The following is a 26,858-nucleotide window of genomic DNA, read 5'->3' on the forward strand; positions in this document are numbered from 1 at the left end:
AAAACGAACCTTGCATCTGAACTTTCATCCTGGTAATTTAAAATTGAAAGTAGATCGTATACAATTTCGTGTACAGTTTTTCGAACATTGTAGGTTTCTTTTAACGATACCAGCAGTTGAGAATTATAATTTGAAAAAAAAAAACAGATATGCGCGCTTGATACGTGAGAACCACCTTGACGAAATAGGAACATTTGGCTGTGTTCGGTTGGGAACTGCAAGTGGGAAATGTTGGTCATCGTGCAGCATGTACTCCAAAACAGTGATGAGCAAAACCCTAGGCTTCGAATAAATCTGAAGTTTGCTGATATGTCTATCTCCTTTCCTCTTTCGAACATTTCCCAGAGGAAGAAACGAGACAAACACATCGGCAAACTTCAGATTTATTCGAAGTCTAGGGTTTTGGCCATCTCTGCTCCAAACAAACTAAACAAAACTATTACATCAATGGATTGTTGCGTTCCGCGATCTATGTTAGGGACAAATTAATTTCCACCATCACCCCTAGATGGCAGAGCAGAAATTCGTTTGCTCGTTGTTTTGCGTGTGTGCATGACTCTCTGTAGTTGGCGGTTCGATTTGAACTTGGTTAGCGCTAATTACGAATTTCGTTTTTCTTGTTGCTTGCATTTTATTTAATCAATTTGCATAGAAACCGTTATACAAGGTACATACAAGACAAGCTTTCCTTTATGTTCATTTTTTCTTGTTAGTAATACGATTCTTATCGCAGGTTTTAAAAGAAGAACCAGGAACATCACCACCTCGTTTGCAATTTCATGGTTTTGACGATGATTCAGTACCATTGGAATGGGGACGACAGTCTTATCGCAATCTAAAGGAACTTCTAATCAGTGCCAAATTTACATTATTACTTCATGTAGGTCCGAGATAGAAACCTTAAAAGAATGAGTTATCAATTTTACCAGAGACATAAACTTATACTTTTATATATTATATAATGTTACTGTAAATATTTTAGCCTGTAAATATTTTAGCTGACCAAATAAATTTGTCTGGTTGTATTCTTCTCGTCTATTGCTGAATCATACATTTATATAACTCGATTACGTATTTATAACGCGAGCTTATTAAATATAAGTGAAATACTTTCTCGTGCCTGTATTTGTAAATAAAATTCCGAGACGTTCCTCGAATAAAGCGCGTTAAACCAATTTTAAAGAAATTTAGAGGAGAAATATTGAAACTGCTAAAATCACGAGGGATGGCGAAGAAGGGGTAGAAGAAGTGCGGTGACAGCGGATTCCATTCTATGCACAGGGGTGGGAAAATAAAACAAGCGCCACTGAGGAGACTACCGACGAATCGTTGCCCAGTGTCTCGAGGGGCCGTGAAGAGGTTGCTGCGTCCCACAAGGTGCGGAGAATTTCGAGGGTAGTAGCACATTCGACACAACCCTCGCGATCTCCTGGTAACCTACATAGATACCAGCGTACAACGAAAAACTAACAAGATTTTTTTGTGACGATTATTTAAAAAAAAAAAAAAAAAAAAAATACAAAGAATTAAGGTTAATATTATCAATGAGCTGCTTGCAAATCAATATTTGTAAATCGTGGACCTATCAAGATACAGTAGATTAAACGTGACGAACGTGAAACCCACCCCTCGGCCTAAATATACATTGCCACATGTATCAATGTGATTTCGTACCTGTGTTCGACGGTAATGCGTGTCTAATCGTAACATAATGTATCGTTCTAATGTGTTAAGTTGAGAAAGTGGCAGTTTCGATATTGTGATTAATCGATCTCAAATCTGAAAAAAAAATTATCGACTACCGTTTTACCGCTCCGATCAGCGCCAAATGAATTCTCTATAAAATGACAGTAACGTGCCTGAATATTACACAGGAATCCAATGTCTTGGAAGAAGAAAATAATTCGAAGACGTATCGCGTGAATGCACAATGCATCGATAGTAAATAATATGGCGCGGCTTCATCTGCAGTCCGTGACGTCACAGTCACGAAACGAAGGGGATGTTAGTGATTCGATTTAAGAGACGAACGATATATGTGGAATTGTAGAAAAAAAAAACGTGGAAAACGTTACCGTTGAAAAGTCGTCACTGTTGCAACGTAAAACATTGTAAATTACTTTACGGAAATATATCTAGCAGCAATTGAGACATTGGATAGAAGAGAACTATTTACGACGCGCGATTAAGCGATTATCAACGTCACACTGCGACTGATGACAGTCGATACCAATAATCGAATTTCGATAAGATTAATTCAATTTTGTTGCTATAGTTGACAAAATAAAAATAACGTTTATGTAACTTGAGGATTCGAGATGATACGAAGAACGTAAAAAAAAAAAAGAAACACGATAAAATTGATATTAGAAACAAAGAGAAGCCTAGCTTCGACGTGAGATGGGAGCTCAGTAGCTCACTGAAGGGATAGAAAAAGAAATATCGAACCAACGGACGAGGTCTCCCGATTGCGAAATAGAGATATCGAAGGCGAAAAGCAGCAGGTTGATGTAAAGTGGGGAGATATTGAAATGGGTCAAGAGTATCTCTACGATGACAGTGTCCGTTGTTCGACTTCACGCTCGATGTCTTAATGAAGAGATCCTCCTGTGAACTTGTCACAAGAATCATTAAAATCACAGTAAACACCATTGTTTTTCGACGAGATTATTCGCTTCTTCGGAATGTCATTGTTCATGCGACGGACTCGAGACTCGTTGTTTCGATTAATCACGGGAGAGTAACGTGCACGGAACAAACGGAATTTTTAATTGTTTCTCTTTGGGGGGAGGGTAGAATAAAACCGTTGAAACGGAAATGAGTATCGACGATGATTGACGCGAGCACAATTTTTAATTCGATTACGCTTCCTCGTTGTTAGTTCCATTATAAAACTTGAACGGAATTGCACGATGCAACGGGTTGCGTGCAACGATTGACAATGTGATTACGTTGCGTTTGGAAATTGCCGAGGATAATACGAGTAACCGTTCGAGAGGCGCAGGAAAATATTTTTCATGGTTTACGGGTCGCGCAGGATAACGGAAGCGACGTCCACCACGGGGACCACTTGGCTGTACAATATTACCACCCCAGGTAAATCGAATACTTAATATATTTGAAAAATAAGACGATTCGAAATATATATTTAAAGAGAGCCAATATCTGTTTAACTAAAACTTCTGTCGGCTTTGACTCATAAATTCTTGTTATTAAATGGAAAAAAAAAATATTTTCAGCGATCACGAACATCCACGAGTAAGATCTTGGAAGATATTTAACAGGGGTCAACGTTATTTTGTTGCATCTTTCTTTTGGAGATTGACCCGATGTTTTGATTGATCTGCCTGACGTAATATTCAACCGATCTACCGCGTTTATTTTTGAAACACTGAATGAATGAATTTATTAATTTTATACGTGAAACGGACGTTTCGTGAAATATTAAACGATCAACCGAAGTTGCTTATGACGCGACGAGATTCCCGCTCTTCTCCCACTTTCACTTTACCTTTTCTTCGAACGAACGACATTTATCTTATTAACATAAGAGAGAGCGTTCCAATACCCAAAATTACATTCACTTTCGTACGAAAACGAAGCGTAGCTTTTACTGTATGACAGAATTATTTCTTTAGTAGGCTATTTCGACCTGAAAACCAAGAGGAAACGTTAACGATCACAAAACATCAGTAATCAGTAAATACCTAGCTTTTAAAAGAAGTTTGAAATACATCTTTCACATTAATCGACCTGGCAATTCCAATATTAATTAATAACAAGAGTACAATGACACAGAGTACAAATATTCCTACAATTAGTTAGTAACGTTACTAAATGAAATCAAGATAAAATTTATCAAAATTCATCGCATGAGCCTGGATAATTGCCAAGCTACGCGCACGTTGGTATCGCTATTAGCTCCGCATTGCGGATTGGAATACATTTGTTGCGTGAAGAAGAGGACGTTCACGCGACAGAGAGACATAACCGTCGAATAGATCAGATGTAAAACGTTTCAGAAGAGATGAGTAGCAGCGGTGGGTTAGGATTCGGCGTCGGCGTCGGTGTCGGCGTCGCCGGTGGGCCAACCCTCGCAGCCGCTCAACAGGGCCAAGGGGTAGCCGCTCTCCTGGTGATGCTCGCCGTGCTCTGCTTCATCTTCGCCTATTGTTGCTGGGGTGCGCCCTTCTGCAGGTCTCTGTGTAGACGACACTGTTGTTGTCGCCTCGAGGATCCCGAACCAGACTCGCGATTCGGCAATAGCGATCAGGCGATGGTAGCAACGCCAACGATTATACTTTTGCCACACGGTAGGATGCTTGTTGTGGATGGTACGATCTTCACGCAGTTCCAAACAGATCCCACTGGTGAGATTGCAACTGGATAATAGCTTAGTAAACAATGGTCACCAAAGATAGGTTCCTAGATGCTCTTCTGAGTTCTGTAACGTAGACTGTTTGAAGCATTTGGTAGCTTTGCGTTCGATAAAAGAGACTATAGGACCTAGAATAGAATTGTTAGTCGGATCTAATCGAGTTGGCCGCTCGAGGCCACCTATGACTTCCTCTTTTCGCACAAACGTGCGAAGCAAAGATGGGCAAAGTTCTAATAATAGATTATACACAGAGAAAACGCATGATTTAATTGATTCGAACAGTCACACGTTGTTATTCGTTCGATCTAAATTATTCCACGACAGTTTTATTTAGATAACAACTTTGCCCATCTCCGATACTAAGAGGGGAACTGGCGTAACGTATAAGTGGGAGTCGTGTCTGCCATGATTCACAGCAAGGCAAATGACCTTAAGCGGTCGATCGATTTTGATCCGACCGTAGCGCGGTATATCGCATGTTTTACATCTTGCGTACTGACATTACAACACAGGAGGAATATTATTCGATTAGATTATTCTGTTAATTTGAAATCTTCCACTTGGAAGATTCAATTAATCTCACAGCGCCGTGTTTTATTTTTTGGCCAGGTTTGGACTTGGTGGAACTTGGTGATAGTATGTTACGCGCTCAAAGGAACCCGCGCAGCATAAATCGGCATCAGCTTCAGAACAGCCAGGGTAGCATACTCGAGATGGATGCAGAAACGCCTAGCAAAGATAGTCTAGGATCCATAGGTTGTTTTCCACCTCCAACGTACGAAAGTATCTACGGAAAGGAGGAGTCAGACATGCCGCCATCGTATTCCGATATCTTACTGCACAGGTTGATTACCTACATGAATTCTATTATCGTGAACCAACAATTCTGTCTTTCTTTTAAGTTTAATGTTACACATATCGTATCGTAGCTATCGAATCATTAATCTTACTGGGTAAATTAAACTTACTATTCAGCGATTTCATGTTTCCCATCAGGTTCGCCAATCTTCCCCACGAAATAGACATACACAATTACTGTCACGACGGCAAGGAAGAGATCGAAATGCAGAGCCTGGACGGTTGTCCCCACATACTAGGCAACCCCATGAACGCGTTAACGTATCCCTACGCAACGACAGTGACGAACTTCTCGAGTCAGAGTTTTCCACGAAGAAACATTTCGAGGAATCCATCCATCATCAGTAATCCACTCGACAGTTATTACGTAGACAACGAACTAGAACTTTATCGAATGACACAGGAGATGGTACCGCGAGTGTTCAGTAACGCTAACTTCGAGGCCCTTAGAACTTACCAAGACGAGACTTCGTTCCACATAGCGAATGAAAACGACAGTCAACGACAGGCTGAGCCATTGCCCAATAATGAAAATCATTGTACGCCTAATAACATTATTCGAAACAACGAAAGAGTGCTTCTGAACGGTACCGAAGAGGTATCTAGAAACGTAGCCACGGGAAATGAATTAATGAACACGAGAAATATAGCTCGAAGCATGTCGAGAATTAGCCAAGAGAGCAGAAACAACGTGGACAATTCGCAGAGAGATAATCACGAGACAGAAGCGATTTATGTTCGCCAATCTCGGCCTGAGGATCGTGTTAATGGTCAGTCCTTGCAGAACAGGTGTACCATCGCGAATGAGATTGATAGGTCGAGGACGCTAGAAGATCAATCTAGTCATACATTTGAGAATGCTCAGACAATAGATGAAACCAATCACAACAACGAATCTAATCCAACGGAATATTACCTCAGAAACAGAAGCGCTGACGACAGTATTGGTAGATCCCAGAGATTAGAAACCGAGTCTAATTATTCCGACGAGGAGACTAGGAATTTTGGAGCTCTTGCTGATATTCGCGAAAGTCGCGTATAACGGGAAATCTAAGGATCTATCAAATACACGTGATTTTAAAAAATTCGGTACGAGAAATGTTATTATCGTGTATATGTTGATAATTGTGCCCATTGAAAAAATATATATTTATGATAGGAGCATATACTGTCTTTGCACAGCTCTCGGTTCCATGGTGCTTTTTTTCATTAATCTTTTTAATTATAAACATCAATTGTACATAAAATAGTAGCATTATTTGCAATCGAATTTATCATCTGTTTATTTGTTTTCTCGAATTAAAATAAGCCTTTGATTTTTTATTTAAAAATGAATAAAAGAAGTTGGAAAATTTATAATTTTCTCGTTAGTTTTACGTTACTCGAAAATAAAAACAAACATCATACAATAATTACGATATTTAAGAAAGCCTACCAGAACGTGTACAAACGATTAAACTAATCTAGTTAGCTGTTATCCAAAACAACCAGGAAAAATCATCAAATATTATATAATTGAAGTTCCAAAAATAATTTTATATGTGAGAAATGTACAATCAATTTAATTATGGCACAATAATTGAGAGAAAACAATGTGGTAAATTAGTTCAGTCCGTCCAAAGGTTAATCTACACAATAGGTTCGGTAAATATTAAGAGAAATAATTACCGTAAATCGAGTTAAATATTTTGTACATGTTATTAGTAATTCGTGCTAGATACCATTTATTGTACATTTGCTTTTTATATTATTTTACTATAAAATGTAACAAGCTCGTTAATGTCTGGCATACAAGCTTAGCTCAAAATGCTTAAAATTTTTAATTCTACATGTCCATAAAGTCGATAACATATTAATTGCATAATTATCATTGCGAGAAAATGATAAAAAGAAAATATATATAAATAAGCTGTGTATAGAATGACTGTTAGACAGGATAAGTCCTATGTACAGATCAAGTATATGCAAGTACGGACCTAAATTAAATTTGACTCATTACTCTAAAATAATGTGACCTAAATACACAAAGGGGTGTATTGTATCATTTTACAAAAAAAAAAAAAATATCGCGCTATTCTTAAGCCATAAGTATATGGCATAAATAAAATGAAAAATGAAAATTAATTTTAGATAGAATCACATATATGCGTATAAACATATGATAAATTATACATTGTTCACATTATTATTACTGTTGTTGCGTAGCTCAAGAAATATCAAATATAAGTTATTATTAAAATAAAATATTTAGTAAAAATTTAGTATTTTTTTGTTTTTTTTTTTCAAAAATTGTTTTCAAAAATAAGGGCAACAATTTTAATAGATTTTAATGCAAAGGTAAAGATTAAATTAACAATAAAGAAGCATATTGAAAATGATTTCTAATTGATTCTACTAACATATTCAGTAATAATAACTTTCCAATATGATGAGTTCAGAAATAGTGACAACATACCTTCAAATCAATTTTGTATAAATGATTCTTTGATAGATGCACAAACATTCTATATTTTCATAAAATTTAATTATCACTATCTATATCTTCTGGTGCAGAAGAATCTTCATTATCACTTTTACGATCCCAATCCTTCAGCTTTGTTCCCATAACAAAGTCATCCCTTAACACACTCCATACTCCTTTTTCCTTTAAGCAAAGTTGTGCATTTTTATTAGTGTTCTATTATTTTTTGCAACTTAAAATAATGTTTATGTAAAGTGTAACATATTTACTTCTTCCTTATTTTTCTCATTCTCGCGTGATTCATTTTTGACATCATTATCCACTTGAATACTTTTACTTCCACCCATAAGAATGTCTAAAAATGAATTTTTATCAATACTTTTAAGTACTTGTTCTCGTTTTCTTTCCAATGGACCAGCTTTTGACAACTTTTCATTAATGACCCCTTGTTGCTGTCTTACTGCATTAAACAATTGTACTACACCTCTGTAAAAAATGAAGGTAATATTTTTAATTATATTGAACAAATGACTAAAATAACTTCTATCCTTATAAAATGACATAATTACTTTGTAGCAATTTTTTGTAATACTCTTTCACGTTCTCTATCTGTTATACTTGGTTTTACTCTAATACCCAAATTGTCTTTTCTTCTTTCTTTCAATTGTGTAAGTGGTCTTTGTACTTTACTCTTAGTTTCCTCTGGTTCTTCTGTTTTAATTTCCTCTTTCACCTTTTCAATCTCAAATGATACATCTTGGCTTTTTTCTTTCTTTACATCACATAATTTTTTTGCCTTAGATAAAACTATTGTCTTCTTACGCTTAGGTTTCTTTGTACGCAGAATTTTTTGCATAGCATCTGCCCAGTTTGGATTTCCTTCAGATTTATGAGTACTAGATTCATCATCGTCGGAATCTGTATCTCTATATCCTTTATCTGCGCTTTCCAATTCCTGTTCTTCAGATTCCATAGCATCTTCATCACTATCTTGTTCATTATCATCACTGTCTTCCCTTATTTCCACTGCAACAATATTTTTTAATCAAAATTTTAATATGAATATTGAATAAAATAGAATGAGATAAATATAAATTTGTAGAATTTTTCTTAGAAAAGATTTTGTAGAGATCAAAATTTTAGGTTAAATACTTTTCGTACAGAAAAATTTGTAATGTTAAAATAAATTTTAATTCGGACCTTGGGGTTTTTTCGGTGATTTGCCGATTTTTGCCGTAGTATCTAATGCAATCATCATGAATAAGAAATATGAAAAATTTAAACAAATATACAAATTCTATCGAACACAACACTTCCTAACCTCTTTCCACGTGCTATCTGTTTTGATCGGAATGAGAACTGAAACACATCACAAGAAAGATACTGAATCACATCGGAAAAGCTTACAAAATAATTGTAAATTTGATCATTTATTTATGAAACTAAAGAGAAATCGTGAGTATGATTTAAAATGATATTTCATGATATTACTATATGTTTCTGAAAATAATTAATATTTTTGTTAACAATGGAATAATCTATATACAGTAGAACACCATTTATATATCATGGAAAAAATATATATTTAGGATATATAAAATAATGTATACATTACATACAGTTTGTAAACAATGTATATTATATAAAAATACTGCTGAATATAAAATGTTCAGTAAATTTAACCATGTTTATGTTAAAGGATAATAATTAAAAAGGCATGCCCAATTTATAATTCCGAATCCAAGCAAGAAAGAAAATATATGAGAAAATATATCAAATCAATATTCTAATGCAATTTAATAACTGTAATATTATATAGTACACTGTAACAACAATATCAAGTAAACTATGCTATGTATTTCCAAATTCTATTGGTATCATGTTTCCACAATCGTCAAAATCAATCCCACATTAGAAAATAATTCATTAAAAATTTGAAATACCAATGAAAAAAGAAAAAATGAACACTTCATTCGTGAATAAAAATATTAACAATTTTTGTTTCTTCTCGTACAACTACGAGCTTGGCGTATATTCCTTTGATAATTCTAAAACATGTAGAATGACATCGTCTACTGTTTTTGTTGTTAAGAGAGATTTAACTGTTTCATCTTGTATAACAACGGTAAACAGAAGTTTAACATTCTCCCTTAATCGTTCAGTAAAAAGTAAGCCGCTGTCTGATGTTAACGGCGGATGACCGCATCTTCTAATCACGGCTTCTAAAATATCTTGAATAGGGGCATCAGGCCACCCAAACAGCTATAAAATACAAGATACGTTAATTCAAGCGTAATGATAATAATTATTATTATTATATTAAACGTCATACTAATGCATACCTGAAGGGTTTCATCATCGATTAATATTTTTAAAAGATCCGAAATAGCTTTTAGTAATTCATCGGTAGTAAGTCTCCTAGACTCTCCTTTCTTTGTTTTCTCCGCAGCGATTGTCGCGATATTATACATTTGCGTTTGCAAATGCTTTTTCTCCACTTCGTTCATAACGTCTTCCAATAATTCACGATGCTTTGCTTTGATGTGCCTCATTAAACAATCTTGTCGAATGTACACTCTGTTGCATTCGATACACGATTGTGGTGGTTCTCGTCTATGAGTATTCAAATGAGCTTGCAAGGAAGACTTCGTAGAGAACGATTTATCACATTTGTCACATTTAAATGCTGAAATAAGAAAAACATTTCCAATGGACACAGTATTCTCTTTTTATTTTACTTAAAAATCATAATATCGAAATTAAAAATGTTGTATCGTACATTTAATTCCCGTATGGAGTAATGTATGTTTCCCGAGATCTTCTTTTCTTATAAATCTCTTCTTGCAAACTTTACATGTAAATGGAGTTGCGCCTTCATGGACAAATTTTTTATGAACATTTAAACGAGCTTTTCGACTAAATGCTTTACCACATACATCACAGTAAAAGCCATTTTCTCCAGTATGATGAAATAAGTGTGCTTTTAACTGAGCTGCCTGAATGAATGATTTGCCACAATACTGGCATACATATGGTTTTTCACCAGTATGAGTTCTTTGATGACGATTTAAAGTTTCTTTAGCAGCAAACTTCTTTTGACACTAAAATAATTAAGTTTCCTATAAACGCTGTTTTATGAAGCATTAAATTTAATTCGTATGGTATAGTTAAACGAGCCTGATTTTTATCCGCTAAACATTGTTTTAATAACTATAAATACAGGCATTTAAAGACAGTAAAAACTTACATCACGTTCCCTATCCATAATGCTTGCTTGTAATAAAATGATGCGAGAGAATAACTATTATAAAATACTATTTAAAAAACTAAAATTAGAACTAGAACGAACAATACTTACAAATTTGCATTCAAATGGTTTCTCTCCTGTATGCACGCGTCTATGCTTCTTTAATGCAAGAGATGACAAAAATGTTTTTGGACATAAATCACATTGAACTGGTCGTTCTCCTGTGTGTACACGTTCGTGAATTATCAATTGATGACTGGTAAAGAATTCCTTAGAACAATATTTACAAGGCTTCTTTTGTCTTTGTACAGTTCCAGTATGCGTACGTAAATGTTCGCGTAAATTATCCTTACGCGTAAAAACTTTGTTACAGTCCTATTAAGATATAACATATTATCTAAGTAATTTATCTAACTGTATACGAATTTTATACCTAATATGAAAATGCCTACTTGACAACTGTATGTATTAAGAATGTTGCCATGACAACCAGACTGCATTATATGACGATTTAAATGATAGCTTCGAGAAAAATAAGTATCACAGGGTTCACATCTGAAATTCATTAAATTATACTATGCAGTTATTAATTCTTACAATCGAAGAATACCATAAAAATTCCTTTAAATGCTTACTTGTAAATTTTTCTATCGGCATGAGTGGTATAACGATGTTTATTCAATGACTTTTTATCACTAAACGTTTCTCCACATTCTTTACAAGAACAAGAATTGCATTGCCAGTGAATTACTATACCATGTCTTTCTAAAGATGATTTTTTCTTAAATGAAAGGTCACAGTTTGAACACTTATATTCACCACCACTATGAGCTGTTTTTAAGTCTTCTGCGCAACAATGGCATTGGGTGTCAGGTACTGGCATAATTATTGGCTTATAATTATTATTTTTTTGACCATCAGAAGTAGAATCTGCAATTATTAGTGCACAAATGTTGTATGTGTTTAAACAAAAAAACATGTATAGATTGTAATATATACCTTCGGTATTGGTATCAACAAGACAATATGAATTGTCATCTTTATCATCTTCATCCGAATCATACGTTTCTAGATTATTTAGTTGTAAGATACTCATGGAATCATCTTCTTCCCTACACACATCTAAATGCTCCTTCAACATCTATTAAAATGATCAATAATTTCATAAGAAATGTGTCATAAAATACATATGTTTACTTTGAATTTAAAAATAATATTAAATAAACAAGTTAAATTCTTACATCCTGAGACTGAAAAACACGATGGCATGTTACACACTCATAATCTGTTACAATTTCAATAATTTCACCACCATGAGCAATAACTGCAAAAGCATAATAGACAACACCACAATAAATAAATAGACAAAATCAGACAACATAAAATACTAAAATCAATTAAAAAAACTACATAAATAATACATGCCTTTCATGTCACTGGATTCTGGTTCAGTGGACATTATAATACTTTCTTGACCATTATGTGAGTCTGCAATAACCAAATATCAATATGAAGATGTATATAAATTATAACTATGCATAAAAAGTTACCAAATAAGTTCTCCAAAGTTGTATGTGTTATCATCACCGTGTCCTCAACTTTCACAAATTCTACAACAAAAATGATGCACATCGTATATTTTACATCACCGACGTACTAAGTACAATTTGATTAATCGAAAAAGAAATAATACATACCCAGTATATTCTCCATTGTTTATCTTCCTTGTAATTAAGAGTAACGAAAGATTGTTTGGGCTTTTCTGAAAATCACACACACTTTTGTAGTCGCCGTTCACAACCGAGAATGCGTGCACATAAATTAAAATATCGTAGTTACATTTGTAACTCGATAATTACGTTTTCGAAAAAACAGAAAGTACTTGAGAAAAGCACCAAGAATAAAGTCGAAGTTTTTGGTATTCCTGTGACACTTACATTACGATTCCAAGCTTGTTTCGGTCATTTTCATTTGCCCCTGGAAGAATAATCCCTGTAAACCGAACGCACAATAAAATGGCCTACGCCAAGGGGCACGCCTTCCATATTTTTACCTAACCACACGTTTTCCGTACATGGAAGTAAATTTTAACAACATTTCGATGTACATACACCGTTTCCTTGTATTTTAAGCAAATTTTTATTGATATTTTCATTAGCAAACGAAAAAAAATAATTTCATTACTTTGGTAATATTTAATAATACGTAACTATTGCCAAAATGTTGTTGTTGAAATAAAAATCGTTTTTCAGCTTGGTACGAGGCATACAAAGTATAAATTCAGTGAATAGTTAAGTACAATTTGTTATGATTTATTTAAAGCATCATCATGCATCATTTATAAGTACAGTATTATTTGTGTCGTTCGTTGATTGGTGAATTCCTGTATCCGCATTTTCTACAGGGTGTTCCAATATATGTGCATCAGTTCAAGAAAGAGTATCCACTCTCTTCTTTTAAAATGTTCTTATTACAAGGAATTACAGTAAACTACAAAAGTAAAATACTTCGTGTAAAACGTACAAAATTATTCAGTCATTTGTATTAATATTATTTACATAAAGCGTAATTTATTTCTTAGATAGTATCGCATTATACATTAGCGGAAATAGATTTCACGTTATACAAAAGTATTAATAATAACATATTATAGATAATTGTTGTATATTATGTCAATGAACTTTAGGTTTCGCAGATTTGACTTTCTTTAATTTCTTAAGACCGTTGATATTTGACTTTAATAGGTTCCAATATGCTTGTTGAAATTTATTTACATCCTTGGAATGAATCTGTAACACAAAATATATGATTTCTGCACCATGTTTCCTTTAGAAAAACATTTTAGAAAAACATGAATACATACAACAGTAGAAATTTTCTTGGATCTCAAAGTAGCTCTCACTAAACAGAGAAATTCGCTTGGAGTTGGCAGAGGAGGCCTGCCTTCCCTAGGCACTGGTTTATTGTGTCCATTAACTAAAAAGACAAATAGAATATTTGGATAAAATCTCTAACTTCTGAACTACTTATACAATAATAATGAGAGTACTTACACCTTTTAATAGTGAGCACTACAGAACCAGAAATGCGAGACTTGTCAAAAAGTCGTGTCAGCTCCACTAGAAACTAAAATTAAAATTAACATAAAATCTTTAAAACAACAGTTTCGTGGATATCAACAATTACCACATCGTTCTCCAGTAGAACCATTTTGGTAATGTAAACATATGCCTTTACAGTCTGTCAAGTACAGCTTCTTACGTTACAGGTTAAGAACCACATTTATTATACAGCCATACAATGTGTTCAATATAACGCTATAGTTGGTCTCAAATATTTAGTTCCAACAAATGACAAGCGTGGTGATGCGACACGACCCACTTAATGGCGAGTCTGCATATTGACGACAAAACGCGTGCATTCTTCGAAAATTATGAAATTTCATTGAAACTCTCCACATCCTTTCATTGATAATATTAAAAAGTATTTGAATGGCATATATTAAATGAATGTTTCATAATGCAAAGTTATTTCTTTAGTAAATTTTAAGATTTTGGAAAATAACACGAACACACCAGCTCGCTTTGCAAATAGTACAAGCTTTTATGAGTATTGACCAATATAAAACTTATGTTACATGCATGTTGTGGATGAAAATATTTTACAAGGTCAATGAAAAATTATTGGAAAACAAAATCATGAATAACGCAAATATTCACGTAAAAATTTGTGATAATAACGAGTGTATTTACGAGAATAATAACAGTTTAGATCTGAGTGGGAACAATTTGACCGGTGTGATTTCTTCTTTAAAGGATATTCAAATTAAAATTAACGATTTTATAAGTAGCCTCGTGAACAAACAAGATGATTCGGTTAATGTTGAAAGTAAATAAACAAAGAAAAAATGTTGAAAATAAATACGCGAGTTATTCGCTCGTAAACTCGTGGAATCTAATCAATTTTTATCAATTTTAGATCGGCTAACGTCGGAGAGCGATTCGGATTTTGAAAGTGAGATCGAAGTTAACCCTAAGAAATGCAAATTAATCGATTAATCGTGCGGCATAATTGTTTATCTTACTTGTCATTATAAAACGTTTGTATACTGTTGTAAAACAAAACATTCACGTGTATTGTTATAATATGATATGATGTACTTGTCATTTCATCTCTACTGATAAGTATTGTTACTCAGAATGTTTTGTGATGATTGGAAGCAATAAATTGAAAATACGTGAACGAAATTTACATCGCCAATAACTGAAAACGCGTCAGGTAAATATGAATTTCTACTATTGTATAAATTTGTTATGGTACAACCAAAACTACAAAGTTATAACTATACTCTGTACGTTAATGTATCCTGTTTATCGAATTATTGATTGATTATCGAAATATTCTCGTATATTTGCAACTTTTTAACAGTATTCCATAGTTCATTATTCATCTTTTTCCTGTCCTTCTTACTTCTTAATATTTTTAGTAACATCTAACTTTAATTGTTTGTGTGGTTTATCAAGTTTATAATCTTCTGTAATTTTCATGTATGTTAGTCATAATTGTGATTTTTATTTTTAAAGATAAAACATGTCTACTGTGTTATCAAACGAAGCCCAACTGCGCTATGTAATAGAATGGTTTCAAGAGTGGTCAGAAATGCAAAGAAGTGACTTTTTAAGTGTACTTCTGGAACAATGTGGACCTTCAGGTCTTGTCAATGGACTGCTGTCCAAAATGGAAAATTTGGGATATTCTGAAGGATCTGACAGACCTCCAAGCCTCTTTCAATGTCGTGTGAAACTCTTTAGAGAATGGAGCAATAATTGGTCTCAGCAAGAAAAGGATTCTTTACTTTTGTCCATTAAAAATACTGACCCTACATTTGCAACAAAATATGAAGAAAAACTGGCAGCTTTAGTGAGTGAAGATAAAAAATCATAAATAAACAGCCAAAAATAATTAATACAATCTTTACAATTTGCCATGTGTCCTGGCAAATGTGAACTTTTTTCATTGAATTAGAAATTAAGATAAAATACATTTTAAATGAAAAGGCATACGATCAAAATATAATAGAGTTTATTAGTTTTATTTATATAATTAAAACTATTGGATTTTGGAGTAATTTATGGTGAAAGATAATTGAAATTATTTAAATGCTTCTCATATACGTACATTCCAGCATTGTCTAGTATGTAACAAAAGATGTTTTTAGTACAGTGTTTGAATTCAAGTACAATAACTACAAATCATTGAAAAAGATGTATTATTTTGTTTATGAAAATAGACGTATTTTATTAAGTGTTTAAATGTTATTTATTATCATATACATATTCGATTTAAATAAATTCTTTTAAACACTGCAATTACTGCACTTTTTGATCTCACAATGCTTATTTAATTACATCTTATAGTTATACTATTTAATTAAGGCATATGCTAATTTCAAATTATAGAAGGAAGAACAGGCAATTATAAAAAAATAAAGTACTTTGTACATATATAATTATATAAATAATTGTGGAATGTAATAAAATTTTCGATGTTTTTAATCCACAATTACAGTCATTTTAAGAACTTTCGCATAAAATTTGCAAGATTACGATCGTATTAGTTAGATTTTTTGTAATTATAATACGATAGATAAATATTTTATAATAGTAAGAAATAGAGGAACTAATCCAATATTTTACATACTTCAATAATATACACCTTAAAATTATGACTTTGGTTCTTGCTGAAGCCATTTTACACATATTGCTTTAATCGCATTTTGACCAAGTCTTTCAGATTCTTTTAAAATTTTTCGTATATCTTGCGACCGCGAATGTTTAACAGCTAATAGGTATGCAGCTTTTAGTTGTTTGCATTCGATATATGCGTTTATCTAAAAATAAAAGCCTTTAGAAAGTTACTGAAAGATTATTAACTTAATATGTATAGAACAACCTTACTTTGAGTTCTATGTCTGTTATTAATCTTACAAGATTATGAACATCATTCTTTTCAGTGGACTCTGGTTCACTGTGTAAACGGTTCAATAACAATTTCACACAATGTGTCAAAGCATAATCTGATATAATATATGAATTTGGAATCCCAGAAGTGTGACAACATTTAATTAATTGTTCTATTCCTGGAATATTGTTTTTCAGGGTCAAGATATGGCCAGCTAAAGAGTATACTTTCTGCTGTGGTAGATTATAATCTGAAATAATATATATCGTTTATATAAATGAACAAATCATACTGTTTTATTATGTTTAAATTGTTGGAACACCTTGCATTATTCTGAATGCTATTCCAAATCCTTCTTCAATATTGTGCCCACAGAGTATAGCTAGAACAGCTAAATCTATTTTCTGCTGTTGATTACCAAATAAAGTCGGCAATTCTAAAGTGTGCGCATTATCGCACTCGTTATGTGAAAACAAATTTAAAAACTGCATTGGAGCCCTTCCCTCTTTTTCGCAAGTTGCTAAAAACTTCGCAAGTTCCATTTGTCTACAGATCGTGTTTATATGTTTATCTATTTCCGAAAGTTCCATTTCCATTGTTAAAATTCCTTGATTGCTGTGTATAGAACTTGTACTTTTTTTCCTTTTTCGATTTAATGATTCAATTTGCAATTCAGATTCCAAGTGCTTTTGGGCGTCGAGCAAGAAATTTCTTCTATTACAGAGATCTGTGTAATTGCTTGCTTCATTACGATAAAAACGAATGCACGTCATCGCAGCTCGTACAGAGTCTTCCATAAATAGTTGCAACTGATACAAAATATTCAAGTATTGCCTCCTTTCTAAACTGTGACACACGTATATTAAATATTTTTTCCAAATTAATAAATTTGAATCCTTGTTTTTCATAGCTTCGTGAAGTTTTTCGGTACTTCCATTCTTCAAGCAATATAAATAAATCGAATTAAAAAACAAATCGGGTTCTAAATCATTTTCCAAAGTAAAAGTAAGGCACTCATTGTATTCCTCGTGTTTCAAAAAAAATTCTAAAATCGAATTATAGCTTCCATAAGTCAGTAAATAATAAAGAGTTTCGTAGTAATAAACATTTTGTGCCGCTGAAGACGCATTTTTAACAAAGAATTTCCCTTGACTTGTCATTTTAAGGTTTCCAAAGTTACTGAGTACTTCTTGCGATGCGGTAGTCTTGTACTGAGAATGCTGTACATATTGTTTGTACGTGCTTAAATTGTTTAACATTTGTAAAATTTCTGAAAGTAACGGTGGATCTTTCAACGGACGATTCTTTATAAATTCAGTTTTTCTTATGCATAGCTCATCCATTGTGAGTTCTTTATTCTCGTCAATTTTATTCTCGGTTATCGATTTTCGAATTTCTCTTTTGCTCTGTGTTAACGAATCTTTGGGATACGACAAAATAACCCAATCGTCGATATCTTCATGCTGAATTTTATCGAGGCAGTGGAAAAACTTCTCTCGTGCTTGATCAAAATATCCCATTTTCAAACATGCTTTACCCCAGGTCGCCCAGACACCTTGTGTATCCAATCCAGCCTTGGTACTCACATCTAGAGCAAGAATCCATTGTTCTTTTTCAATCAGATGATCTCTAAACTTTCTCAAGGTATTTTCTTTTAAATCATCAGAAGGTATGAGATGTAAACAATCAGATTGAACAAAACTGGCGATTAGATCTATTTGCGATAAAAAACCATCGCAGTGTGCTAATCCAGTACTAAAACCAAGTTTCGCGCATTTCACTTTTGCGGCAATTAATAGAGAACGTATCATTTTAATTATTACAGTATGATCTACTTCTGGATTTACTTTCCCGCCACTAACAGGTTGTAAGAGATGTTTTATTTCGTCGCAACGATCTAATAAAAAGCTGAAACAATAAATACATATATCGAGAATATATACAATTATTATATAAATATATTAAACAGTCATTACCTAGTGTATGTTTTATGGTCAGAATATAAATTTAGGATAGCCAAACACAAAGAAATGTTTGGCGCGTACTCGAATGAAAATTCTTCTCTGATAGTTTGATTATGCTCCTGATCTCTCGTTAATTGCCAATAATCAAACATTTCGCTACTTGAAGTAGACGGTGTTCCTTGATTGACTTGCATTTGCAACACTGTCTGTTGCTTGCAATCATTGCACACACGTACAAGTACGGAAGGTGGATATCCAGATACATGCATGCGATGTTGAGAACATTGAGCACAGATAACACGACCACATCTACGACAATGGTGTCGTCTATTAAACATCGAAAATATAACGATTTTGCAACAACTGCATACTGTAGCCTGTTAAACAAGCAGAAGTTAAAACAATTAAATACAAAGCAATATCAGAATATTTTACATCATCCTTGTGTACCTTATCATTGGGTACCCATTCTTCTTTTGTAGGAACTAGAGCAGGCATAACAAACTCAATATTTTCTGGTTCCAAAACACATTGCTGCACATTCTTTGATTTGCTTTCTGTGTTATCACATTGCAAAGACACGCGACAATCTAATGATTTCTGAGCGTAGAATTTTATAATTTCGTCAAAGCTACTTCTCGAAATATTCACTTGTTCTAATTTTTCTTCAATTCTATTTAATATTTTTTGAAGACTTTCAAATTTACAATTCATTAATAACTGTTCTAACATTAACAATGGTTCTTTTATCAGATGAATGTACAATGATCTTTCTGGAGCCTTTAACATGCTCAGAATTTCAATTCCTATCAAGATCCTTCTACGTTTGATGGTTTCTGTTGCTTTGCAATGCTCTAATAAGTAATTAGAAATAAATTGAAGCGAGTCGATTGACTGTAATTGTTTTAATACAGTCTTGCACAGATTGATTGATTGATTCAAAGGTAATGCTTGAAGAAACTGCAAGCGAAAATTTCGTTAGTATTCGATTCGCGTAAATTATAATTTTTTAAACGTTCTTAACTACCTTTAATGTTTGCTTAAAGTTTTGAGCTTCATTTTTTAAAAGACCTAACAACAAGTCTTGCATCATAGAGGGGTGTATTTCCAAGGAGAATGCTTGACTTTCCAACCACTCTAAACACAATTCAAATTTTTCTGCATTTATTAACGTTTTGATAACTTGAAATGGATCAATTTTTTCAGTGCAGTAAGCAATGTCATACCAATTCCCATTGGATTTCATTTCACAATACGGAAGCATTTTATGAAAAATAAATACTCTGTGTAGAATTTCATTTAATTGTGATTTGCAGTGTGTAGGTAATTTGTCCCTATCCGAATTATTTACTGCATAAAGCAAAGCATGTTCGCAAACATTTATGTGCCATTTATTTATATTATATAATACTGTCTGGCATAGTATATGTACATCTTTAATTTGATACACATATTGCAATATTTCCGCATTCAATGCAGTATCGTTTTTCGAAACTATGTAACTGAGTACTTTATCTTTGAAACATTGCAATTCTGTACGTTTGATCAGATCATCTGGCAAAGTGTTTAGAAGTTTCAAGCATGTATGCCATTCGTTTTCTTTTAATGCAATTTCGAAATGAAGCCATAACTTTTGCATCGGTATCGTTTCGAGTATAGCTGCAAGCGTTTGATTATTTTCAAACAACGATTTCATTTCAATGACCCACGGCGAACTTAAAAGATTTTCGAGACAAGCAATACGTTTCAGATTATCACAGTTGTTTTCTAGAATAGTTGGATGTTCGTTATATATTCTTTGTAAAAGATAAGAAACAATCCAACAATGTCCTTCCAAATATTGCAATAAACTTGATCTTATATTGCGAGTTTTCCATACACTATTATACTGATTGACCTGTTTCTGATGGTGTATATTATGGTAGTTCGTATACTTCAATATTATATCATACGAATAGGAAGACGCTGTATATTGTATAATTACATTTTTTTTAGAGAGTTTAAAGTAGTTATCTACTGAAAATATATTATCGCTGTTATTAGTGCCATACAAATTACTATTACAATATTGAGAAATGAAATTTTGATATTGTTTCACGATATCGGGTAGCATAATTATTTTTTGCTTTTCTATGTTTTGCGGTGATTTCTCAAATCTCGATGAATAATAATCGAGATATTCATGAAAAGCGGTGCTTAAATCTTCGTTTAATGATTCTGCAGTACAGACCTAGGGAAGTAAACATATTAACAAATGATTCACGATACATAATGAAAATTATAGCTTACTCGGATACAAGGTGTTCCATAAAATTCGTTAGCCATCAGAAAGATCACTCTTGGGTCATGTGTAATATCCAAATCTTGCCATACAGGTTCGTTAAGTTCTTCAAGTTGTAGAAAAAACTCTTTCTCTACCATAATATTATTTAGCAGTTTTGCTCTTAGCGCGGTAAGCGTTACTAGACCTAAATCACCAATTAAATAACCAATCGACATCAATGAAACTGAATGTTGCAAATCACTAAACGGAGGTTGATACGCCCAGATAGTCAAATTAGCATGTAGAAACATGAGATTCCACGTATTCAGAAGAAAAGTTAACGTTTCATTGCCCATTGATAATTCACTCAAATCTAGGCTTATGAGACGAGTTGTTTTATTCAATGCATTTTGAATGTCAGGATGCTGGGAAATAGCTTTAAAAATATCGTGGCTTAAGTAAAATTTGCCTAAATTTAAATTCTGCAAAATTTGCAGTAGTTCTGATAATATATCTGAAATGCATTCGTTTGGTCTTTCTATTTTATGACTATGGTCCTGAAATAGCAATAATTATTTTATGTCCCCTGAAATGTAGTAGAACTATCTACAAAAAATTTGATACATACCGATTTACATGATGCTTTATTTAAAATGATACATCCGTTTTCTTTACTGTCGATAGCGGATTTTATACTTTTTTCGTAAAACAGTCTAGGACATGCATTTGTAAGAATACTATATACTAAATTAACTTGTAAATTGTGTGCAACAGCTTCGAGTTTATTTGGCTCAATTTTAAGTTCGAATATTTGATGACCAAAGTAGTAAGGTAACGGAATTTTGAGTAAATCAGAAACTGTGAATATTTGATGATCAGTTGGTATAATTGTATGTAGGAGCTGTAAATGGGAGCACATATTTTGCATATATTTCTCAGTTCCGCTTGAAATAACAGCCATTTTACCAAGTATTTTTAAACCTGGCAAATAGTTACTATCTTTCAATATTTCATTGATTGTATCTTTACTTGCTTGTGACTCTTTAAATTCGTGGTATTTAGCCGCAATATCAGTCCAAAAGTCATCTTTCTCTTTACATTCCTTTACAGACAATGATATCATTGTATCACAGAGTATATTTTTTATAGAGAACTCGTCTTTTGTCTCGTATAACAATTGATAAATTGTGGAAAAGAAATGTGCGTATTCAGTATTGTCAAATGTTTTACATAATTTTAAATATTTCATTGCAACTTTACAAAAATTGCTCGTGCTGAAGACTTGACTCATAGTTAAAGCTAGATCTAATACGCATATCGTCAATATTTCGTTGCTGCTAACAGTTTCAGTTTTTAACATTCGCAAATTAGTTTCTTGGGATGCTAAAAATGTTTCAAGTTGGCTAGTTTGTCTGGAAGACTGTATACCTTCCTGTGCAACTAGTCTTAGATTCTGTGGAATGATTTCTGTGTTAAATAATTTTTTTTAAATAACTTATGTACTAATGTATAGTACATACCTCTAATGCAGAAGATTGTAAGTTTTCTCTTGATTCATTTTTATCTTCCAATATATTTGCTTGTTTATAAACGTTGTCTTTAAACATGTGTAATGCTTTTGAAAATTGTATTTCTCCATGTAGTTGGGTATTCTTTATATGAGCTGTCTAAGAACAAACAGTAAAAAGAGAACCAATTGAACATGCTATTTCAGGAAGTATCAATTGTATTGATGTTATTAAATGTTTCTGTTAATTCATTACCACTATACAGAGTTGAGTATTAGTGAATGATAATGATTTATTAAATATTATTATTTATGTGTTTACTATTATATAATGTGCTTTGTATAGGCCAATTTACAAGATAAAAAAGTATTTGAGATAGCATCAGATAATAAAGACTATGATGAAGAAAGTGAAAATGAAATGATTCAGCCTGCTGATCTTACAGCTATGGAACTTTACATGGAAGATGAAAGCAAATACAAACCGCTACATTCTTTGGTAGAAAATTATAATAACCAAGATACTCTAAAGAAAATGCAGTTTGCAAATGTGTTTAACCAACTGGAACCAATTGTATGGGAAAATTCTAACTTAATAGAAAGAAATAATTTACCATTTATTGCTGGCTTTAAAGAAGATTTAGATAAAGTGTTTAATAATTAATGGATAAACTATAAATAATAATAAAAGTATAGCTCTAATCAATACCTATTTCTAGATCATCAAAGAACAAAAATCTAAATTTTTATAAGAAAATGTTTCGAATAAAACGCGAGCATGAGGTGGATACAACCAGTGTGTATGTTGAAGAAACAGAACCAGGTGAAGAAGTTTATGATTATGAAAAGTTTAAAAAGGAATATGATGAACAAATAGCACGATATACAACTACGGACAAAATATCGAACTATACCAAAGGAAATACATCTGAAGAAACGCAGAGAAAAAAATATCCTGCAGAAACACTGCAAAAGTTATTTGACTTCAAAAACTGTACAGAGGCATCAAAAAAATTTGGTGTTAAAGCTATAGATTGCTTAGTGGACAATTATGAACGTCAAAAGCCTGCTTTGAAGAAGTCTGTACAGAAAGTGTGGTTGATGATCAGGGTGTGGTTTCTAATATACATATGTCTCGCGATACCTTGTTGGTGTCAGAAAGGTAATTTAGATGATTGAATGATTTTATCGAAGAAAAGCAAGTTTGGTAATGATCTATAATAGAAGGTTGTTATTCCATAGGTTGGTGTTGTTGGTGTTTCCGTTGCAAGGTTTGTTTTCCCAGAAAAAGAATTTTATTTGCAAAACAATATTATGCACTTAATCCTCCTGGAGTACTAGCCAAAGAAGTTAAGAAGAAAGAGGAGACACAACAATTTATTACATACGAGCCTACCGAGTTTGAGGAAGATGCATTTGAACAATTTGAAACGGCGATAAGAAATATATAAATACTTTTTCTACATTAGTAAAATTACCTCTATAATATCCTGCGCCTTTGCGTAATCATTTTTCCATAAACATTGAATAATTAGGCTTTCTTTAGTTGCTAACATTAAGTTCACGAATAATGGTTTGTATATGGTATCTTTGGTTAATACGGTGTCCACTGTCGGCGGTACATTTTTAGAACGTTTTCGCAATTTAGTATTATTATGTATCAATTCTGATTCAGAATTGCTGTCAGATCTAATCTTTGTTTCATCCGAAGCACTGCCCTCTTGGTAAAAAAGTATACTTTCTTTGAAACGATTAGATATTAGTTTTCCATCTAATAGAACTTTTGGTTCAGTTTCAATTTTATTTACGTTTTTAGATATATTGTCATCTTCTGTAAATTGTGAATTTGTACAAATTTCTAATCTCCATTTAGCATCTGTTATTACTGCATCAATGGAAGAGATATCTTTTTGAAGTTGCTTCTCTTCTTCTGTACACTCATTTTCTTTTTTCATTTTCGTAAATTCATTTTCTATGACTAACATAATCTCTTTTAAATGAAATAACACATCTTTAATAGCATATTTATTACAAATAAAACCCCTTAAAGGCTGTTCCATCGATTTGTTCTCACTTAAGGTACTGGTATTGTTTTTATTATAATTCTTTAAAGTATGGTCAAAATCGTCATGTCGCAAGAAAAGTAAAGAAAATATATTTTCCACAACTTCTACACGCAAACTAAGTGGATATAAAATTTGTACATAATATTTCATATCAGTAAAGTGATGTATAATAATGCTTTGATTTTCGTGATAACTATCGCATAATAAAATAGCTTTCAAAGCACTTAACATACTACAATATGCATAGAAAATATTTTCTGATTCTGATTCCTGATCTTTTAATAAATTTTCTATTTTATTATACTCTTGTTCATGTATGTCAGTTGTTAATTTCAATACTGACAGACTATTAGAATGCAATAAAGTATTGAATATTTGTTTTATACTTATTCTCTGTTGAAATGTATCAACTGGTTGAATTTTCTCTTGAATTTGATTGTTACCATTTGTAACAGAATTATCCTTCATTGAAGTCAAAATATATTCCATAATTCTAATATTCTTTTTTAATGCAATGTCAAGTTCTAGTAAAGTAGAATCATGCCATGCATCAAAATTACATTTAGATATTAAAAATTTAATTGAATTACACATAATGTTTTCATTTTCTTGAATTTCATTAGGAATATCCTGAATGCAATCATTTAAAACTTTAAATAATACAACAGGCCAAAAAGACTTTAACAATTTACAGGATAATATTGATGAAATATCATCATATTTTTCATTTTTCACTAAAACATGGCAAATATCCTGAAAGAAAGATGATATTAAATAGAAATAATATCATAATTTTAATTGTAATATTAGCTAAACACTTACCAAAATATCTGTAACCCAATGCAGTTTCATGTTAGTTACTCTTTTTATGAGATTATTTTTATTTATAAATGAGGTACAGCTTGAAGTACTATTAAATAGTCCTTTTTGAATTTTCAATGCATCATTCAAATTGTCAGCAACTTTAGTATGTCCATAAACCTCATTAATAAATGTGCACCATGCATTAAAAAGTTTTCTCTCTGTTCTTGAGTATAGTACAAGTTCAATATCTTGAATGTTACATGTTTCAAACAACATAGGAAAAAACCATCTCAACAGTTCATCTGTATTGGATTCAAGTATGTTCATTTTTGATATAATACATAATGCATGTCCAACAGCATTGTCACTAAAGTGTTGCTTGGATAATTTAAATTTGAGTAATTCTTTTATAAAAGAGAAATATAAATCTTGTAAACTACAAGCAATATTAGTTGACTTGTTAACACATGCAGACAATAATTCATTAATGATCCAACAAACAACAGTTAAATTATTATGCATATTTTGTTTTAAAAATGTGAAACATTCTTCATGTATTTTTTCAAGAATTTTTGAACGTGTTTGTTTTGAACTATTTTCATACATCATTAATAGTCCCTATGAAGTATATAATACAAAATGAATTAATCATTAAATGATTTAAGTAAATGATTCAATTTTTAAAATACCTGTTGTATGTCCGTGGTCAAATTTTTGCATAATTGTAAAGCATGTATCATTTGCACATAGTTATGTTGTTTTTTAAGATTTTTAACATCTGAAGAAGCAACATTGTTGATAAGTTTTTGCAATAATATTTGAGTAATCCACTCATGTTGACTTTTACTTTGCAAATGACTGAAAAATATTTAACAAATAGAGAGGATAATTCTACTTAGACTTTTATATAATACTCTTATAATTATTGTATATACATTAAGTTTCCTGATAAAGTCTGAGATTCAACAAAATCCACAGTGTCACTTTGACATGATTTGCCATTAGCATTTTCTTGGTAAACAATTAGGGACGTGTACCACAATTTTGACAATATACATTTATTTATTCCCAGCCTTACTACTTGATCTGACATTTTTCCAAAAATTGATTAACATAGCGCGAAGAAAAAGCAATGAACATATTCTTCTAACCACAAATCAAAACACTACTGATCAACTGTTGATTATCAACATTGATTAGGTGCATCGCTCATTCATGGAAATACGTTGGTATCGCCATCTAACAGGAACAATGGCAACATTTTCCACTACAAGCTTAACCGCTTCTTTACGAGATGGCGCCACTTACTAAAAGATTTTTTATTATTGCAGCATTGTATAACTTACTCA

At 32.3% G+C, this 26,858-nt stretch overlaps 8 protein-coding genes across 12 annotated transcripts; 4 read left to right on the forward strand and 4 right to left on the reverse strand.

Annotated features, from left to right (window-relative positions):
- Positions 1–641: 641 nt before the first annotated feature.
- Positions 642–9,178, reverse strand: LOC128893836 (RRP15-like protein). 2 transcript variants are annotated; one of them, XR_008461408.1, is made up of 5 exons: positions 8,898–9,178; positions 8,267–8,723; positions 7,967–8,183; positions 7,692–7,880; positions 642–899 (listed from the first exon to the last, which is right to left on the reverse strand). XR_008461408.1 is itself a non-coding variant. In XM_054155098.1 (4 exons), exons 1-4 carry the CDS (start codon positions 8,953–8,955, stop codon positions 7,758–7,760), a joined length of 855 nt encoding a protein of 284 aa, XP_054011073.1. In that variant the 5' UTR covers positions 8,956–9,178; the 3' UTR covers positions 6,923–7,757. The 2 variants fall into 2 exon arrangements, 1 of the variants encoding a protein (XP_054011073.1); XM_054155098.1 differs by lacking the exon at positions 642–899 and having other exon boundaries at positions 6,923–7,880.
- On the forward strand, positions 949–6,614 carry LOC128893830 (uncharacterized). Of its 2 annotated transcripts, none has more exons than XM_054155087.1 (4): positions 949–3,096; positions 4,026–4,370; positions 4,988–5,222; positions 5,375–6,614. In XM_054155087.1, the coding sequence occupies exons 1-4, from the start codon at positions 3,018–3,020 to the stop codon at positions 6,276–6,278; spliced, it is 1,563 nt and encodes a 520-aa protein (XP_054011062.1). In that variant the 5' UTR covers positions 949–3,017; the 3' UTR covers positions 6,279–6,614. The 2 variants fall into 2 exon arrangements, with proteins under 2 accessions (XP_054011062.1, XP_054011061.1); XM_054155086.1 differs by having other exon boundaries at positions 952–3,096; positions 4,023–4,370.
- A 297-nt stretch (positions 9,179–9,475) lies between the features above and the next one.
- Positions 9,476–13,330, reverse strand: LOC128893824 (zinc finger protein 883-like). Of its 2 annotated transcripts, XM_054155072.1 has the most exons (12): positions 12,882–13,330; positions 12,642–12,722; positions 12,495–12,554; positions 12,370–12,432; positions 12,186–12,268; positions 11,944–12,085; positions 11,580–11,874; positions 11,397–11,499; positions 11,056–11,319; positions 10,477–10,798; positions 10,040–10,383; positions 9,476–9,959 (listed from the first exon to the last, which is right to left on the reverse strand). In XM_054155072.1, exons 2-12 carry the CDS (start codon positions 12,655–12,657, stop codon positions 9,714–9,716), a joined length of 1,938 nt encoding a protein of 645 aa, XP_054011047.1. In that variant the 5' UTR covers positions 12,658–12,722; positions 12,882–13,330; the 3' UTR covers positions 9,476–9,713. The 2 variants fall into 2 exon arrangements, with proteins under 2 accessions (XP_054011047.1, XP_054011048.1); XM_054155073.1 differs by lacking the exons at positions 12,186–12,268; positions 12,642–12,722; positions 12,882–13,330.
- Positions 13,331–13,482: 152 nt separating this feature from the next.
- LOC128893840 (signal recognition particle 14 kDa protein) lies at positions 13,483–14,286 on the reverse strand. Its single transcript, XM_054155105.1, has 4 exons — positions 14,131–14,286; positions 13,998–14,070; positions 13,808–13,920; positions 13,483–13,733 (listed from the first exon to the last, which is right to left on the reverse strand). Exons 1-4 carry the CDS (start codon positions 14,152–14,154, stop codon positions 13,617–13,619), a joined length of 327 nt encoding a protein of 108 aa, XP_054011080.1. The 5' UTR covers positions 14,155–14,286; the 3' UTR covers positions 13,483–13,616.
- A 125-nt stretch (positions 14,287–14,411) lies between these two features.
- Positions 14,412–15,222, forward strand: LOC128893842 (uncharacterized). Its single transcript, XM_054155107.1, has 2 exons — positions 14,412–14,832; positions 14,923–15,222. The coding sequence occupies exons 1-2, from the start codon at positions 14,550–14,552 to the stop codon at positions 15,000–15,002; spliced, it is 363 nt and encodes a 120-aa protein (XP_054011082.1). The 5' UTR covers positions 14,412–14,549; the 3' UTR covers positions 15,003–15,222.
- Positions 15,223–15,527: 305 nt separating this feature from the next.
- Positions 15,528–16,257, forward strand: LOC128893841 (uncharacterized protein C14orf119). Its single transcript, XM_054155106.1, has one exon. It carries the CDS (start codon positions 15,535–15,537, stop codon positions 15,886–15,888), a length of 354 nt encoding a protein of 117 aa, XP_054011081.1. The 5' UTR covers positions 15,528–15,534; the 3' UTR covers positions 15,889–16,257.
- A 147-nt stretch (positions 16,258–16,404) lies between these two features.
- LOC128893821 (uncharacterized) lies at positions 16,405–26,817 on the reverse strand. The gene is made up of 13 exons (XM_054155063.1): positions 26,445–26,817; positions 26,199–26,367; positions 25,528–26,127; positions 24,118–25,458; positions 22,653–22,799; positions 21,761–22,585; positions 21,159–21,689; positions 19,897–21,099; positions 19,320–19,829; positions 18,882–19,246; positions 17,228–18,813; positions 16,902–17,155; positions 16,405–16,834 (listed from the first exon to the last, which is right to left on the reverse strand). The coding sequence occupies exons 1-13, from the start codon at positions 26,600–26,602 to the stop codon at positions 16,667–16,669; spliced, it is 7,857 nt and encodes a 2,618-aa protein (XP_054011038.1). The 5' UTR covers positions 26,603–26,817; the 3' UTR covers positions 16,405–16,666.
- LOC128893838 (uncharacterized) lies at positions 22,821–24,261 on the forward strand. 2 transcript variants are annotated; one of them, XM_054155099.1, is made up of 3 exons: positions 22,821–23,213; positions 23,359–23,801; positions 23,882–24,261. In XM_054155099.1, the coding sequence occupies exons 1-3, from the start codon at positions 23,188–23,190 to the stop codon at positions 24,088–24,090; spliced, it is 678 nt and encodes a 225-aa protein (XP_054011074.1). In that variant the 5' UTR covers positions 22,821–23,187; the 3' UTR covers positions 24,091–24,261. The 2 variants fall into 2 exon arrangements, with proteins under 2 accessions (XP_054011074.1, XP_054011075.1); XM_054155100.1 differs by having other exon boundaries at positions 23,192–23,288.
- Positions 26,818–26,858: the final 41 nt, after the last annotated feature.

This window comes from Hylaeus anthracinus, unplaced genomic scaffold, assembly GCF_026225885.1.
Source record: "Hylaeus anthracinus isolate JK02 unplaced genomic scaffold, UHH_iyHylAnth1.0_haploid 3, whole genome shotgun sequence".
NCBI classification, from domain to species: domain Eukaryota; kingdom Metazoa; phylum Arthropoda; class Insecta; order Hymenoptera; family Colletidae; genus Hylaeus; species Hylaeus anthracinus.